Source organism: Cherax quadricarinatus, chromosome 91, assembly GCF_038502225.1.
Source record: "Cherax quadricarinatus isolate ZL_2023a chromosome 91, ASM3850222v1, whole genome shotgun sequence".
NCBI lineage: Eukaryota > Metazoa > Arthropoda > Malacostraca > Decapoda > Parastacidae > Cherax > Cherax quadricarinatus.
Window position 1 is genome coordinate 4,137,059 of NC_091382.1, and position 17,139 is coordinate 4,154,197.

Consider the following 17,139-nt stretch of genomic DNA (forward strand, 5'->3'; position numbering starts at 1 on the left):
CTGCCATCCAATACCCTCGCTTCTTTCCCTACCCTGCAGTGCTGTATAGCCCTTGTGGCTTAGTGCTTCTTTTTGATTATAATAATAATAATATCATATCGTGAACTGATCAAGCCCACTGTGTGAGTGAAATGTTATCATTATTGACTCATATTAAACTGTAAGTGCTAGATTAACCAGGCAGTGATGGCTGTGTACGCTCTTGGGTCACTAACATCAACAACCTTGTTGACCAGACAGTCAATAAGGATGCCTGGTCTCAGGCAAGGCTTGGAGGAAAGAACCCTTGAAACTGGCCATAGGTATGATGATTTACATTAATGGAGTTGAGTGGGAGGCTGAGCATACAATTGTGTGTTCATTCTTAAGCCATGGCACTTCTTAAAATTCTGCAAGTGTTGTTATATTCCAAGATATCCTATTAAGGAAACCAGAGTAGGTTTATATTTCCAAGTAAAATTTTAGATTTTTTTTTTAGCACTTCGGCCATCTCCCACCGAGGCGGGGTGACCTAAAAGAGAAACAGTTTCACCATCATTCACACATAATCACTGTCTTTGTAGAGGAGCCCAGATACGACAGTTTAGATGTCCCTCCAAAACAGCCAATATCCCAAACTCCTCCTTTAAAGTGCAGGCATTGTACTTCCCATCTCCTGGACTCAAGCCCAGCTAACTGGACTATTAACCCCTTTTCCTGTATAGCTTACTAAAAATAAAAAGAAATTTTTAGAAATATGTGATGTAAATGGTGTAATGTGGCAACTCTCTACACGTTAAGGGTGACCCTGGTATGAGTGTACAGTTGCTCCTACCCAACAAACATTTTTCGTGTTTTAATACATATTCATAAACACCATTTAGATAATAGTTCTCATAACAGAGTAGCTATAAAGAATACTGCATTAACTCTGCCTGCAAGAGTTGGTTATTTTATACTGTATGTAATGAGATTGATTTCAGTTACATTTTCTTAAAAGTGAAAATGTGCAAACACAAGGTATCGTTCATTTGACTGGAAAACCAAAAAGAGTGAGTGTGAGTACTTTGCTAAAGTGTTAAATACAAATATTATCTTATATTTTAGTGTCAAGCTTATATAAAGATGAATCAACTAATGATATTCTTAATTACTATTGTTATTGTAAAATATTAAAATTATTTTTTTTTTATTTCAGTATAGTATAAATATGCTTTTCATAGCAAAAATCACAGTAATATTTATAATTACTCTCTTATCACTGCAGCCATGAAGGACGTGTTGGTGAGCTCGAGATAGAGAAATTTAATCTGGTGGAAGAGGTGGTAAGTCTACAGGATCAGCTGTCACTGCTCAAGACTGAGATGGTTGAAATGGCCAGAAAGGCCAAGGCAGTTGAGGCAGATGCAGAAGCTACCAGTATTCTGCGGGCAAAAGTCAATCTCCTGGAAACAGAGAAGCGGAGACTTGAGAATAAAATCGTTGATTTGCGGGTTCAAGTTGCATCAACAGAAATTAGCAATAATGATTCAGGTACTGTGCATGTGCAAGCATACCCTTCAAGGGGTATCATTGCCTTAAAGTCAGTGAAGGGCTCTCCTTCCTATCCTTGGATTGAACCCTATTTCCATTGTCCAGGGGCTGTATGACCCATATGGGTTTAGCACTTCCCCAGAAATATATTTTGCACACATAATTATTACATTGTCAATCTGTAAATGCACTGAAGGTTTTATATTCAACACAGCATTAAAACTTGTGTACATTTGCCTTTTGACCAGTTAGTGAATATTTTTGTAGTTAATTACGTATTTTCTCCTCTGCATCAGTGTCCTGGTACCCATCTTTAACCTTTACTGCATCAGTGCCCTGGTACAAATCTTAAACCTTCACTGCATCAGTTCCAGGGTACTCGTATTAAACTTTTACTGTACCAATGCCCTGGGGACTCGTATTAAACCTTTACTTCACCAATGCCTGGGCACTCATATTAAGCCTTTACTGCATCAATGCCCAGGCACTCATATTAAGATTCTTGTCCACTTCCCCAGGGAGATGAAAGGAAATTAATATTATGACTTTAGTTTATTTTGAACAGTGTTGTTTCACAATGGTAGTTTAGCGCTTCTTTTTGATTATAATAATCATAATATGTTTCACAATTCCAGATCCTCGAGGACGTAAAGTGTCAGTGTAAGATAATTTTGTATTTTAATAATTTCTGGATGTATTTTTTTTACTTTGCAGACAGCTTTTTAAAACAAATGAAGGATGAGAGGGATCAGTTTGAGGGCCAAGTTCATTTCCTGAACTCTGTCATTGTTGATATGCAGAGAAAAAATGATGAACTTAAGACACGCATTGAGATATTTGAGCTTGGAAATGTATCGGATGACACCAAGGCAAATATGTAAGTATTGTATACATTTTGCACTTTGGAGATGAACCTTTAGGAAGTGAGTTAGTTAATCTTAGACCATTATCAAGTAACAGTTGTGCCTTGAAAATAGTTCAGGACACCCTTAAATTTCTTCTCTCCAAAACATGAGTTACAGTACAGTGGACCCCCGCTTAACGATCACCTCCAAATGCGACCAATTATGTAAGTGTATTTATGTAAGTGCGTTTGTACGTGTATGTTTGGGGGTCTGAAATGGACTAATCTACTTCACAATATTCCTTATGGGAAAAAATTCGGTCAGTACTGGCACCTGAACATACTACTGGAATGAAAAAAGTTCGTTAACCGGGGGTCCACTGTATTTGTGAATTGTTTCTGCCATGGTAATGTTACCTTTATTTTTTATTATACATTATCATTCTCCTTTCAATTTATTCCATTTCAGTGCATGAAAAACTTTTAAAATTACCTTATATCTTGGGAACTTTTTATCCAGTATATTAGAAAGTTCTGAGATAAAGAAATTTCAGTGATTCCTTCAAAGTTGAGCTGAAATAAGAACCTTAAGTAGAAACTTCATATTATTTCCCTTCAAGTGAAGGGGATGCCTTGATGCTGGTAAAGAGCTCTTAATCAAAGAACATGTAATCCCGTTCCTTGGACAAAAGCTAATTACCTCTCATTTCCCAGGTGTTGTATAATCAATATAGATTTAGTGATTTCACACTATTTCACCGTTGGTCCCGTATTGCAAGCCAGTGTCGGTCCCATAATACTACGCCAAAATTCTAGCTTCTTCCAGTACTCACCTAGTTGAGGTTGCGGGGGTCGAGTCCGAGCTCCTGGCCCCGCCTCTTCACTGATCGCTACTAGGTCACTCTCCCTGAGCCGTGAGCTTTATCATACCTCTGCTTAAAACTATGTATGGATCCTGCCTCTACTACATCGCTTCCCAAACTATTCCACTTACTGACTACTCTGTGGCTGAAGAAATACTTCCTAACATCCCTGTGATTCATCTGTGTCTTCAGCTTCCAACTGTGTCCCCTTGTTACTGTGTCCAATCTCTGGAACATCCTGTCTTTGTCCACCTTGTCAATTCTTCCAGTGTTGTGGTTAGTGTGCACAGTATAAAAAAAATCCTGCAGCATGCAGTGCATAACAAGAAAGAAAAAACTCAGTGGTTTTTGGTTTGAAACAGCGGCTTGCGGTGTATTTTCATATGGTTGTATTCTCGTTTTCTTGGTCTTATTTGATAGAATGGAAGATATATTACAGAAATAGAGATGATTTTGAATGGTTTACAAAATAAAAGTACCTTGAAATTGAGCTCGAAGTAGCGGAAATGTTCGATTTTTACCCATGTTCAAGAGTACACAAATAACCTGCACATAAAAGAGAGAAGCTTATGACGACGTTTCGGTCCGACTTGGACCATTTACAAAGTCACACTAACCAGAAGTGGAGCAGGACGGCTATGTATAGGCAGGAAGAGGTGGTGGTAGTAGTAGTACAAGAATGGTATATAATACCGACAAGATGAAATTAAGACACATGCGCAACACCCGGGCATCTCTTTCGTAGACGTTTCGCCATCCAGCCAGCCACTGGATGACGAAACGTCCACAACAAAGACACCCAGACGCCGCACATGTGTCTCAATTTCATCAGTAGTAGAAGAGGTAGTAGTAGTGGTAGAAGTGGGGAATAAGGAGGACAAGCGAGTCAAATACAAAGGAAGGGGAGCACTGCAAGGGAGCTAGGTGCCCACAGAGGTGCATGAAAGGGGAAGTGGTGAAATAAATGAAGAAGGAACAGAAAGACGAGACAGAAGAGAGAAAGACAACCCAGAGGAGAAAAAGGAAAGAGGAAAGGGGAAGAGGGAGAAGAAGAAAAAGAAAAAGAAAAAATGAGGAGTCAGGTTAAGTCACGGGTGTTCTGAAGCTTGGAGCATTTTACAATGTAGTGGGAGAGGAAGGCATCTACAGAGACGAAGCCAGGGCTAAGATTCATACAAGGAAAGTTGTGTATTAGAGAGGATTCAACTAGACGGCGACTGTTCGAGTTGGAAGTAGGGAAGACAGTTTTAGCAGAAGACCAGTCAATAGGATAGCTATGATCTCTGACGTGACAGAAAAGAGCATTGTTAGTGTCGGCAAGCCTAACACTATTTTTGTGCTCCCTAAGTCTGTCAGAAAGAGATCGACCAATTTCTCCAAAGTATTGAAGAGGACAGGAGGAGCAAGAAGTAGAGTAGCCACCAGGAACATCTGTAGAGGTATGAACGAGATTAGTGTGAAGAGTGTTAGTCTGGCGGAAGGTAAGCTTGATGTCTAAGGGACGGAGAGAATTGTTGAGATTAGAAAGACCGGAAATGTAGGGAAGGCAGAGGATAGAAGAGTTCCCAGGAGTAGAGAGAAGAAATTACATTTAGCACGTGAGAGGGCAGGTCTATGAAATGGGAAGGGTAGGCAAGAGGGGAAAACGAATTATGAAGAGTGGAAATTTCTGCTGGAAGGAACTGAGGATCACAGATGCAGAGGACATGGAGAAAGAGGGAGATAAGAACACTTTTCTTGACAGGGGAAGCATGATAGGAAAAGTAGTGAATGTACATGCCACTGTGCATAGGTTTTCGGTAAACGGAAAAGGAAAAACCTGTATCTGAGCGGTGGACATGGACATCAAGGAAAGGAAGCAAGGAATTAGATTCCCATTCAGCTTTAAACTTAATGGAAGGGGCAAGATTATTAAGAGCTTCAAGAAAAGGTTGGAGTCATGAGGCCACAGAGCAAAGATGTCATCCACATAGCGGAGCCAGAGTGAAGGTTGCACATCGAGGGTAGGAAGAAGAACAGTCTCGAAGTATTCCATGTAAAGATTAGCAAGGACAGGAGAGAGAGGAGAGCCCATAGCGACACCGAAGGTTTGAGAATAATATTTCCCTTGGAAGGAAAAGGAATTAGAGTCCACACAGAGGTGGATAAGATCAAGAAAGACATCAGTAGGTATAGGGAGATGTAGAAACCCTTCGTGGGCCTTCTCCCTAAGGAAATCAAGGACATCATCAAGAGGGGCATTGGTGAAGAGGGACTCAACGTCAAGACTAAGCATCTTACAGGTTGGGAGAGAGCGAACCCGTTCAATGAAGTCTTGAGAGTGACGGAGGTGGGCAGGAGAAAAAGTACCAAGAAAGGGAGTGAGGGTTTTGGCCAGCCAAGAAGCAAGAGAATAAGAGACAGAACCTCTAGAGGATATGATAGGACGAAGAGGAATATCAGGTTTATGAGTTTTGGGAAGGCCATAGAAATAGGGAAGAGAGGGACAGATGACACGAAACCGTTGAAGAAGGTCAAAGTCAGGAGGACAGAGGTCAGAGAGAGTCCTTATAGTTTCTTGTTGAAAGTACTCTTGATGCGATCAAGAGGGTTGGAAACGAGAGGAGTGTAGGTACGTGAGTCAGAGAGCAAGACATCAGCTTTACGGAGGTAATCCTCGCGATCAAGGATAACTACCGAATTACCTTTGTCAGAAGATAGTATGACAATGTTAGTGTTGGATTTAAGAGAAGACAGGGCAAGTTGGTAACGGCGTGGAAGGTGGTGATTCTTAGAAAACAGACTAACAAGAGCAGGAAGGAGAGTGCCACGAAAAGTGGACAAGTCAGGAAGATTACGGGAGCGAGATTGACGAAAGGAGTCAAAAGAGCTAATCAGGGCAATACCAGCACGAGGAGTAGGCGAAGTGGCTGGCGAAACGTCTACGATAGAGATGCCCGGGTGTTGTGCATGTGTCTTAATTTCATCTTGTCGGTATTATATACCATTCTTGTACTACTACCACCACCTCTTCCTGCCTATATATAGCCGTCCTGCTCCACTTCTGGTTAATGGGTATTTGTAAATGGTCCAAGTCGGACCGAAATGTCGTCGTAAGCTTCTCTCTTTTATGTGCGGGTTATTTGTGTATTGTTCCAGTCACGGTATTGTGCCTTTTTTTGTTGTTCAAGAGTAAACAAATCACATCAACTGGTGGATCTGATATGCTTTCACAAATGCGCTGATATTATTTATACCATTTTTACAATAATGCTGTAGTCTATATAACAGTAAAGTGTCTGTTTTATGTGTGAATAAAAATTCAGAATGGTGAGCAAGCGTAATATAAGAGGGGCCTGGAGACCTGACTAATGAACAGAGAAAATTTTATTTTAGTGCTTGGAATGTTTGCATTGTCAATTGTGGACCCTATTTTGAAATTGGTCTTCCTTGAATTGTGTATGATATTAGCCAAATTACCAATTTCTGATAACTTTATTGGGTAGTTGAAATCGACATATGGGTGGTTTCTTGTATTCAGTTGATAGAACAAAAGGAGTTCTAGTGAAATAGCTATGAGTGGTCGACTGGAACAATGGAATTGGCCAATGTGTTCACAAGTACTAAAAGGCATTCACCCTAGAAAGCCAAATTAAAAATTATAAAATATGAGGCTGATAAACTGGTTAATGGCCTTTAGTAATCACTACTTTTTTAACAGGAATGGAATCAGTCCACCTGGTCGTCATGTAGTAGCACCAAGGATGTACTGTGATATCTGTGATTGTTTTGATGCCCACGAAACAGAAGACTGCCCCAAACAAGCTTCCTCAGACTCACCTCCTCCATCTCGACACCATGGCCAGAGAGACTCGGTTAGACCTTACTGTGATACATGTGAAGGTATGTATGTACAGTATTTTTTTTTTTTCAACAAACCAGCCATATCCCACCAAGGCAGGGTGACCTAAAAGGAAAAATGAGTTTTCCCTTTTAAATTTAGTAATTTATAGAGGAGGAGTTACTAAGCCCCTTTGCTACTGGCATTTTAGTCACCTCTTACAACACTCATGGTTTACAGAGGAAGAAGTCTTCTGTATTTTTTTTTGTTAAAGTATTGCATCTGTAGCCTAATTTATGCTGTGTGCACAAAACATATACAAAAAAATAATTGTATTTAAAAAAAAAAATATAGTTCTTTGTTACCTCTATAATTTGCAAAAATTATGGAGGTAACAAAGGATTGATGTGTCCTAAAATAGTATGAATGCTTCATATATTCATGAATCAGAAAGATCATCAAAGCAGTACATGAATAAAATTCAGGTATTAAGACATGTTTACACTTACACTGTAAAACGCATGTATCTGACCTTTCCTTGCCTGAGCAAGATGTATTGCATTGTAATCTTCAGCAGATATTCTCAGATTTCTTTGTGAAACAAGAAATGCATTTAAATAGTTATACATTGGAGAAATGCAGGAATAACAGTGAGGAAGAAAAATATGTCTTCCTGGGAGTTTAAATTTTTGAGATCACAATGTAAATTAGTCTTCTTCTTTCAATAAACTGGCCATCTTCCACTGAGGCAGGTGACCCAAAAAAGAAAAATACTTTCACCATCATTCACACATAAACACTGTCTTTGCAGAGGCACACAAATATGACAGTTTAGATGTCACTCCAAACAGCAAATATCCCAAACTCCTCCTTTAAAGTGCAGGCATTGTACTTCCCACCTCCGGGACTTGGTTCTGGCTAACCAATTTCCCTGAATATCTTCACAAAATATTACCCTGCTCACATTCCAACATCTCATCAGGTCCCAGAAACCATTCTTATTTAACACACACACACATGCCTGCTGTATGCCCAAGCCCCTTGTACATTAAACCTCTTTTTACCCCCTCCCTAATTATCAAGAAAAATAAAGTTTAGAGAGGTGTTATTAATTTTGGAATCACTTTACTGTAGTGAAAATTATGAAAACCTCTCGCAGTGAATTTATCACCTGGTTTATTCTTTGTTTCATTAAGAAATATTGATATAATACATTATTTCTGGGATGTCCTGGCTCTAAGCGAAACAAAGCTGAAGGGGGTAGGAGAGTTTCAGTGGGGGGAAATAAATGGGATTAAATCTGGAGTATCTGAGAGAGTTAGAGCAAAGGAAGGGGTAGCAGTAATGTTAAATGATCAGTTATGGAAGGAGAAAAGAGAATATGAATGTGTAAATTCGAGAATTATGTGGATTAAAGTAAAGGTTGGATGCGAGAAGTGGGTCATAATAAGCGTGTATGCACCTGGAGAAGAGAGGAATGCAGAGGAGAGAGAGAGATTTTGGGAGATGTTAAGTGAATGTATAGGAGCCTTTGAACCAAGTGAGAGAGTAATTGTGGTAGGGGACCTGAATGCTAAAGTAGGAGAAACTTTTAGAGAGGGTGTGGTAGGTAAGTTTGGGGTGCCAGGTGTAAATGATAATGGGAGCCCTTTGATTGAACTTTGTATAGAAAGGGGTTTAGTTATAGGTAATACATATTTTAAGAAAAAGAGGATAAATAAGTATACACGATATGATGTAGGGCGAAATGACCGTAGTTTGTTGGATTATGTATTGGTAGATAAAAGACTGTTCAGTAGACTTCAGGATGTACATGTTTATCGAGGGGCCACAGATATATCAGATCACTTTCTAGTTGTAGCTACACTGAGAGTAAAAGGTAGATGGGATACAAGGAGAATAGAAGCATCAGGGAAGAGAGAGGTGAAGGTTTATAAACTAAAAGAGGAGGCAGTTAGGGTAAGATATAAACAGCTATTGGAGGATAGATGGGCTAATGAGAGCATAGGCAATGGGGTCGAAGAGGAATGGGGTAGGTTTAAAAATGTAGTGTTAGAGTGTTCAGCAGAAGTTTGTGGTTACAGGAAAGTGGGTGCAGGAGGGAAGAGGAGCGATTGGTGGAATGATGATGTAAAGAGAGTAGTAAGGGAGAAAAAGTTAGCATATGAGAAGTTTTTACAAAGTAGAAGTGATGCAAGGAGGGAAGAGTATATGGAGAAAAAGAGAGAGGTTAAGAGAGTGGTGAAGCAATGTAAAAAGAGAGCAAATGAGAGAGTGGGTGAGCTGTTATCAACAAATTTTGTTGCAAATAAGAAAAAGTTTTGGAGTGAGATTAACAAGTTAAGGAAGCCTAGAGAACAAATGGATATGTCAGTTAAAAATAGGAGAGGAGAGTTATTAAATGGAGAGTTAGAGGTATTGGGAAGATGGAGGGAATATTTTGAGGAATTGTTAAATGTTGATGAAGATAGGGAAGCTGTGATTTCGTGTATAGGGCAAGGAGGAATAACATCTTGTAGGAGTGAGGAAGAGCCAGTTGTGAGTGTGGGGGAAGTTCGTGAGGCAGTAGGTAAAATGAAAGGGGGTAAGGCAGCCGGGATTGATGGGATAAAGATAGAAATGTTAAAAGCAGGTGGGGATATAGTTTTGGAGTGGTTGGTGCAATTATTTAATAAATGTATGGAAGAGGGTAAGGTACCTAGGGATTGGCAGAGAGCATGCATAGTTCCTTTGTATAAAGGCAAAGGGGATAAAAGAGAGTGCAAAAATTATAGGGGGATAAGTCTGTTGAGTGTACCTGGTAAAGTGTATGGTAGAGTTATAATTGAAAGAATTAAGAGTAAGACGGAGAATAGGATAGCAGATGAACAAGGAGGCTTTAGGAAAGGTAGGGGGTGTGTGGACCAGGTGTTTACAGTGAAACATATAAGTGAACAGTATTTAGATAAGGCTAAAGAGGTCTTTGTGGCATTTATGGATTTGGAAAAGGCGTATGACAGGGTGGATAGGGGGGCAATGTGGCAGATGTTGCAAGTGTATGGTGTAGGAGGTAGGTTACTGAAAGCAGTGAAGAGTTTTTACGAGGATAGTGAAGCTCAAGTTAGAGTATGTAGAAAAGAGGGAAATTTTTTCCCAGTAAAAGTAGGCCTTAGACAAGGATGTGTGATGTCACCGTGGTTGTTTAATATATTTATAGATGGGGTTGTAAGAGAAGTAAATGCGAGGGTCTTGGCAAGAGGCGTGGAGTTAAAAGATAAAGAATCACACACAGGGTGGGAGTTGTCACAGCTGCTCTTTGCTGATGACACTGTGCTCTTGGGAGATTCTGAAGAGAAGCTGCAGAGATTGGTGGATGAATTTGGTAGGGTGTGCAAAAGAAGAAAATTAAAGGTGAATACAGGAAAGAGTAAGGTTATGAGGATAACAAAAAGATTAGGTGATGAAAGATTGAATATCAGATTGGAGGGAGAGAGTATGGAGGAGGTGAACGTATTCAGATATTTGGGAGTGGACGTGTCAGCGGATGGGTCTATGAAAGATGAGGTGAATCATAGAATTGATGAGGGAAAAAGAGTGAGTGGTGCACTTAGGAGTCTGTGGAGACAGAGAACTTTGTCCTTGGAGGCAAAGAGGGGAATGTATGAGAGTATAGTTTTACCAACGCTCTTATATGGGTGTGAAGCATGGGTGATGAATGTTGCAGCGAGGAGAAGGCTGGAGGCAGTGGAGATGTCATGTCTGAGGGCAATGTGTGGTGTGAATATAATGCAGAGAATTCGTAGTTTGGAAGTTAGGAGGAGGTGCGGGATTACCAAAACTGTTGTCCAGAGGGCTGAGGAAGGGTTGTTGAGGTGGTTCGGACATGTAGAGAGAATGGAGCGAAACAGAATAACTTCAAGAGTGTATCAGTCTGTAGTGGAAGGAAGGCGGGGTAGGGGTCGGCCTAGGAAGGGTTGGAGGGAGGGGGTAAAGGAGGTTTTGTGTGCGAGGGGCTTGGACTTCCAGCAGGCATGCGTGAGCGTGTTTGATAGTGAATGGAGACAAATGGTTTTTAATACTTGACGTGCTGTTGGAGTGTGAGCAAAGTAACATTTATGAAGGGATTCAGGGAAACCGGCAGGCCGGACTTGAGTCCTGGAGATGGGAAGTACAGTGCCTGCACTCTGAAGGAGGGGTGTTAATGTTGCAGTTTAAAAACTGTAGTGTAAAGCACCCTTCTGGCAAGACAGTGATGGAGTGAATGATGGTGAAAGTTTTTCTTTTTCGGGCCACCCTGCCTTGGTGGGAATCGGCCAGTGTGATAATAAAAATAAAATAATTTCTGGGAGAAATGTAATTAATAATAATCTCTTCTCTGCCTCTATTTCAGTGTTTGGTCATGAAACAGGAGATTGTACTGATGAAACCTTCTAAATATGGCTGTGAATTTTAACATGGAGGCAACGTACTTGTCAAAGACACGCTTAAGGTTTACAAAAATTGTAAAGAAAATGGCTGATTTGAAAAAAAATTATTTTGGGATAACAGCATGCTAGAGAAATTTTCTTGTATGTGATAATCAAAAAGTTTGTAACAGAGTCGTCCACAGTTGTACTTTATTTTACTTGTTAAATATGATGATAGCAGGACTGTCAATAAGTTTTAAATATATCGGTTAATTGACTTTGCTGGAATGCAAGTAATATACGTAATAGCTGGATCCAAGTGGTGTGCTATTGATAATATTGAAGAAAAAACATCCGTTGTAGAAAAGGCATTTATTGGGACAATTTTTCATTTGTTAAAGCTTGTGACTTGATGAAGCTGTTCAGAAATTGTCCCAATAAAAGCTTTTTTTATTGCAACCAGTGTTTTCTTCATATGTTTACTAGTTGCGACATATAAAGCAATAATGTTTGCCTTAGAGTATTTAAGAAACTAGGAGCTTTCATGCATAAATAAACCATTGATAAAGTTATCTAGGAACACAAACATGTATATTTCCCCTTGCAGAGTGCCTCTTAAATTGAGATTATTTTAACATTTAGTTATTCATGATAGTTCTCTCCCAATTCCCCCAAGCTGATACTCACTTTGTTAAATCTTGTTATTCACTCCAGACAATTTATACACATTTAGGTACTTTGGAAATTGGTGAGATTGTGGATGTGTAGACAAACTGTGAACTAGGGAACTATAATGATATTTCTATGAGCAGTACTGTACTTAATACCTAATTCTTTCCATGTGTCAAGTTATATGTATAGTAGTTCAACTTCCTTCACTGTTCTGAATTGTGTTTGGTAACTCTCCAGCTTCTACATTTGTTAATATGTTCCAGAGTTAAATATCCTTACTGGAGTAAATTGTTCTTGTCCTACAAACATCACTTTGTGTTTCTCAGTAAATAGTTTATTGTGTTAAGTGGGATTTTCTCTTTAAATTATTACAACTTTCTTGTAGCATAAATACTAGTGCATTGTTGATTTAGTCTATTCACTACAGTCCCTAAATGTTTGTAGTGAATAACCTATTTTGTATAGTCAGGGTCTCCACTCTAATTCTATACCTTCATCTCAGACCCCCCTGTCCCCTTGTGTAGTCATGGTCTATCTCATTGATTCTCTACCTTTAACTCATCCTCCCCTTATCTCCACTTTCATAAACTGTATATTCAAAGGACTGAGCTGCTTTCTCCCTTCAGTTCATTGAACAAAGATATTTATTAGTTGAATAACCATGAGTCTGTCTTATGTACCATGCTGTTATTTAGTTTATTATACATTGTGAAATTTGATGTTTATAATCTACAAATCTTGTCAATCAACTATGGTGGGGGGTTAGAACCTGTAATCAGAGAGTCTGAAAACTCCAGACCGACGCATTAGCCACTGGGTCAAGGTGTCAGTCTGGAGTTTTGAGAGACTGATTACAATTTTTAACCTCACCTGTGATATGGTTTGTTTACAATCTTGTTCAGGATCAGAGTAAGAACCTATAGCTGAAAAGTTTTGATGGATTTATAGTACACTAGAGTTCAAAATAATAATTTTTTTTATGAATTCATATTTAAATATTTTATGGGCTTGGTCTGGCACCTAGCCAGAGTAGGCTACTTTTGATATTAAACAAGATTTAAGTATTTATATACGTGATTATGTAATTAGAGTTTGATGAAAGTTAAGACGTGCAATATCTGGTTATCTTTATTGTAGACGTTTCGCCATCCAGTGGCTTTATCAATAGATTCGAGGACATAAATAGAAGACAGTAGAACTATATACAAAAGATGCAGTAATCAGTCCCTCAGCCTTGGAGTGGAGAGCACCGTGGTCGAAGATATTCTTTGATCACGGTGCTCTCCACTCCAAGGCTGAGGGACTGATTACCTCATCTTTTGTATATAGTTCTACTGTCTTCTATTTATGTCCTCGAATCTATTGATAAAGCCACTGCATGGCGAAACATCTACAATAAAGATAACCAGATGTTGTATATTTCTTAACTTTCATCTTGTCAGTATTGTATACCTTTCTTGCACATAATTAGTTTGTGCTACAGTACTTCAAAGGACATTTGTTTGTTTATTAACAGTATTGGAATAATAAATAATGTACAGTATATGGTGTATGAATATTTTTTTAAAGCAAAATAAAGTCTTGCTATGCAAGTTAGTGTTGTATTTATTTCATCCAACAACATGATTGAAATATACTCAAAATGAATTATTACAATCAAATAAGAGTGGTATAATGCCAAGTACCTATTTACTACTAGGTGAACATGGACAGCAAGTGTGTTAAGGAAATGCCTTGAGGTTTCCTCCTGTACAAAGGATTGAACTAAAGACCTCAATGTGCGAGCCAAGTGTGCTACCGAAGCTAGATGCCTCTTATAGGTTCACCTCTTCCTGTGATTAAAATGAACTTCCCTTATCTTAGTTATATTCATGCTTAGTCTTCAATATAAACATTTGGTCTATGCATCACCTACAATTGTCTGCAATCCAGTCTCAATAATTTTGATATAACCTACACAGGTTTATTCTCTCTAGTACCCTTATTCCTCATAAGAAGGAACTATGCATGATCTCTACCAATTATTTGGTACCTTACCTTCTATCAGTCCACCCTGTACCCTCACCTGCTTTTATCATGTCTTCAATTCATCTATCCCAGCTGCTTTACTTCCTTTCATTCAACCCACTGCCTCATACACTTGACCCTACATCCATCTGAGGTCCTCACTCTTATTAAGATGTTATTCCTCCCTAGCCAGTGTATGAAATCAGTCACCTAAATATAATACAAGCTACTTCTCTCTTGCAATTGCTCAAACCTTAAAGAAAATGTCTGATTTACTACACAAACTTTGATGATGCCTCTAGCACTCCCCTCAATCTTTTGCTACCCACTGCACTCCATAACCTACTAATCATCCCAATACCCTTACATCCTTCCCTGCACTATATGATCCTTGTGTTCTAGCACTTCTTTTTGATTATAAATCAAACCTTATCCCAATGCATCATACAACAAAAGTGCACTTCAAATATTCTTGAATTTCCATTAGTATATTACTTCACTACCCCACAGCCATGTCCTTTATCTTGAAATAACATATAGGCTTTAATTACATCCCCACTCCCCTCAAGGAAGGTTCCTTGATGTTGGTGAGGGGCTCTTGATTTAGGGAATTGGATCTGTGCTCCAGTTCCCCGAATTAAGCCTGAATGCCTTCCACATCCCCCCCCCAGGCGCTGTATAATCCTCCGGGTTTAGCGCTTCCCCCTTGATTATAATAATAATAATACATCCCCACTGATTCCCCTCAAGGTTCCTTGACGCTGGTGAGGGGCTCTTACTCTAGGGAATTTTATGTGGTCTGGTTGCCTGAATACCTTCCATATCTACCCCACAGGCGCTGTATAATCCTATGGGTTTAGCGCTGACCTTGCATATGACGTTTATATAGCTAGCTAGGCAGATAGATGTAATGATAATGAAAATTTTATGGAATGATCGGTAGACAGCTATAAATAGCTAGCTATCTACCGATCATTCCATAAATTTTTTTTATCATTACATAATCTGCCTAGCTAACTAGCTGTTTACAGTTATCTACATTGCTAGCTATTTATATATTCATTAATATAACGACACACAAGGTCATCAAGTAAATTTGTACATAAAGAAATAAAATATAAAATTGAAACTTTTCATTTATTTACGATTTTCATCAACAAATAATAATAACTGAGCAACATTTATCAGTTAATACTAGAACATTTTCATACATCTAAATAAGAAAACAAAGATTTTTCAATAAAAAAATAATTGAAATGAAATAACAGGAAATTTCTGGTGTAATGGTGCAGCTTTGTCATGTTTAACAGTTTGACGCTTAGTTTTCATTATAATATAATAATAATAATAATTGTCATGTTTACCAGTCATTAATTATGATCACTAATGCACAAAACAGAAGCAGTAAGCAACAGCAGATCATAAGAGAAGGTGACTGTGTTGACTAACCATTATGACGTCAACAACAACCAATCAGCAGCCACCTTACAAGTCCTTCAGGCACTCATGCTGCTAGAGTACTTTACCCTGACTGTGATTGGCTATAATGCTGTATGTAAACAAAGAGTTTCTACCAATGAAATGAGAGTTTTTGAGTGACGTCACGTGGGAGTTGTTCAGCTTAACAACCTTCTCTTACGACTTGCTGTTGAGCATCTTATGACTTCTTGTTGATTATCTTAGTGACAAATTCTCTCACTAGATGACACTCCATAAAATATACACAAATTTAGGTAGATAGATAACTGGAGATATGCATTTATATAGACATATTTTTTTACAAGTAGAGTTATAAAAGGCTAGGTAGCAAGCAAGATAGATATTAGTTGATAACTGGATACATGTAGATACATATAGACATTATTATTATAATCAGAAAGAAGCGCTAAACCATGTAATAGACATAATTAACTACCTTGATAGATATAAAACAGGTGAAATAGACATGAATTAGTAAATACAAATTTAAAACTTATTTTCATAAAATGCTCACAAAAAAGTAATAATTAAACAACATTTATCAGTTAATACCAGATTTTTTTCATATATATTTTTAATGCATCTAAATAAGACAAATGAGATATTTCAATCTTCCATCTACATGAAAAAATATTTACTTAGTGAATTAACTGAAAGGTAATAAAAATATTTAATTTGTGTATTTTTATGGAATGCCATCTAGTGAGAGAATTTGTCACTAAGATAATCAACAAGAAGTCATAAGATGATCAACAGCAAGTCATAAGAGAAGGTTGTTAAGCTGAACAACTCCCACGTGACGTCACTCAAAAACTCGCATTTCATTGGTAGAAACTCTGTTTACATCTAGAATTATAGCCAATCACAGAGAGGGTAAAGTGCTCTAGCAGCATGAGTATCTTGAGGGATTGTAAGGTGAATGCTGATTGGTTGTTCTTGACGTCATATTAGTTGGTCAACACAGTCACCTTCTCTTATGATCTGCTGTCCCCTCAAGGAAGGTTCCTTGATGTTGGTGAGGGGCTCTTGATTTAGGGAATTGGATCTATGCTCCAGTTCCCCGAATTAAGCCTGAATGCCTTCCAAATTCCCCCCCCCCAGGCGCTGTATAATCCTCCGGGTTTAGCGCTTCCCCCTTGATTATAATAATAATAATACATCCCCACTGATTCCCCTCAAGGTTCCTTGATGCTGGTGAGGGGCTCTTGCTCTAGGGAATTTTATGTGGTCTGGTTGCCTGAATACCTTCCATATCTACCCCACAGGCGCTGTATAATCCTACAGGTTTAGTGCTGACCTTGCGTATGTCATTTATATAGCTAGCTAGGCAGATAGATGTAATGATAATGAAAATTTTATGGAATGATCGGTAGACAGCTATAAATAGCTAGCTATCTACCGATCATTCCATAAATTTTTTTTATCATTACATAATCTGCCTAGCTAACTAGCTGTTTACAGTTATCTACATTGCTAGCTATTTATATATTCATTAATATAACGACACACAAGGTCATCAAGTAAATTTGTACATAAAGAAATAAAATATAAAATTGA

The 17,139-nt window shown here is 38.5% G+C and overlaps 1 protein-coding gene across 12 annotated transcripts in view; it reads left to right on the forward strand.

The window, feature by feature from the left end:
- The window catches only part of LOC128704860 (CAP-Gly domain-containing linker protein 1), a 308,119-nt gene extending 294,427 nt beyond the window's left edge, over positions 1–13,692 (forward strand). For all 12 annotated transcript variants that reach the window (XM_053800017.2, XM_053800020.2, XM_053800019.2 and 9 more), the window contains 4 exons: positions 1,247–1,512; positions 2,227–2,389; positions 6,920–7,101; positions 11,409–13,692. In XM_053800017.2, the coding sequence (XP_053655992.2) occupies positions 1,247–1,512; positions 2,227–2,389; positions 6,920–7,101; positions 11,409–11,452 (655 nt within the window). In that variant the 3' untranslated portion in view covers positions 11,453–13,692. The remainder of the gene's footprint in view (positions 1–1,246; positions 1,513–2,226; positions 2,390–6,919; positions 7,102–11,408) is intronic.
- The last annotated feature ends 3,447 nt before the right edge of the window (positions 13,693–17,139 follow it).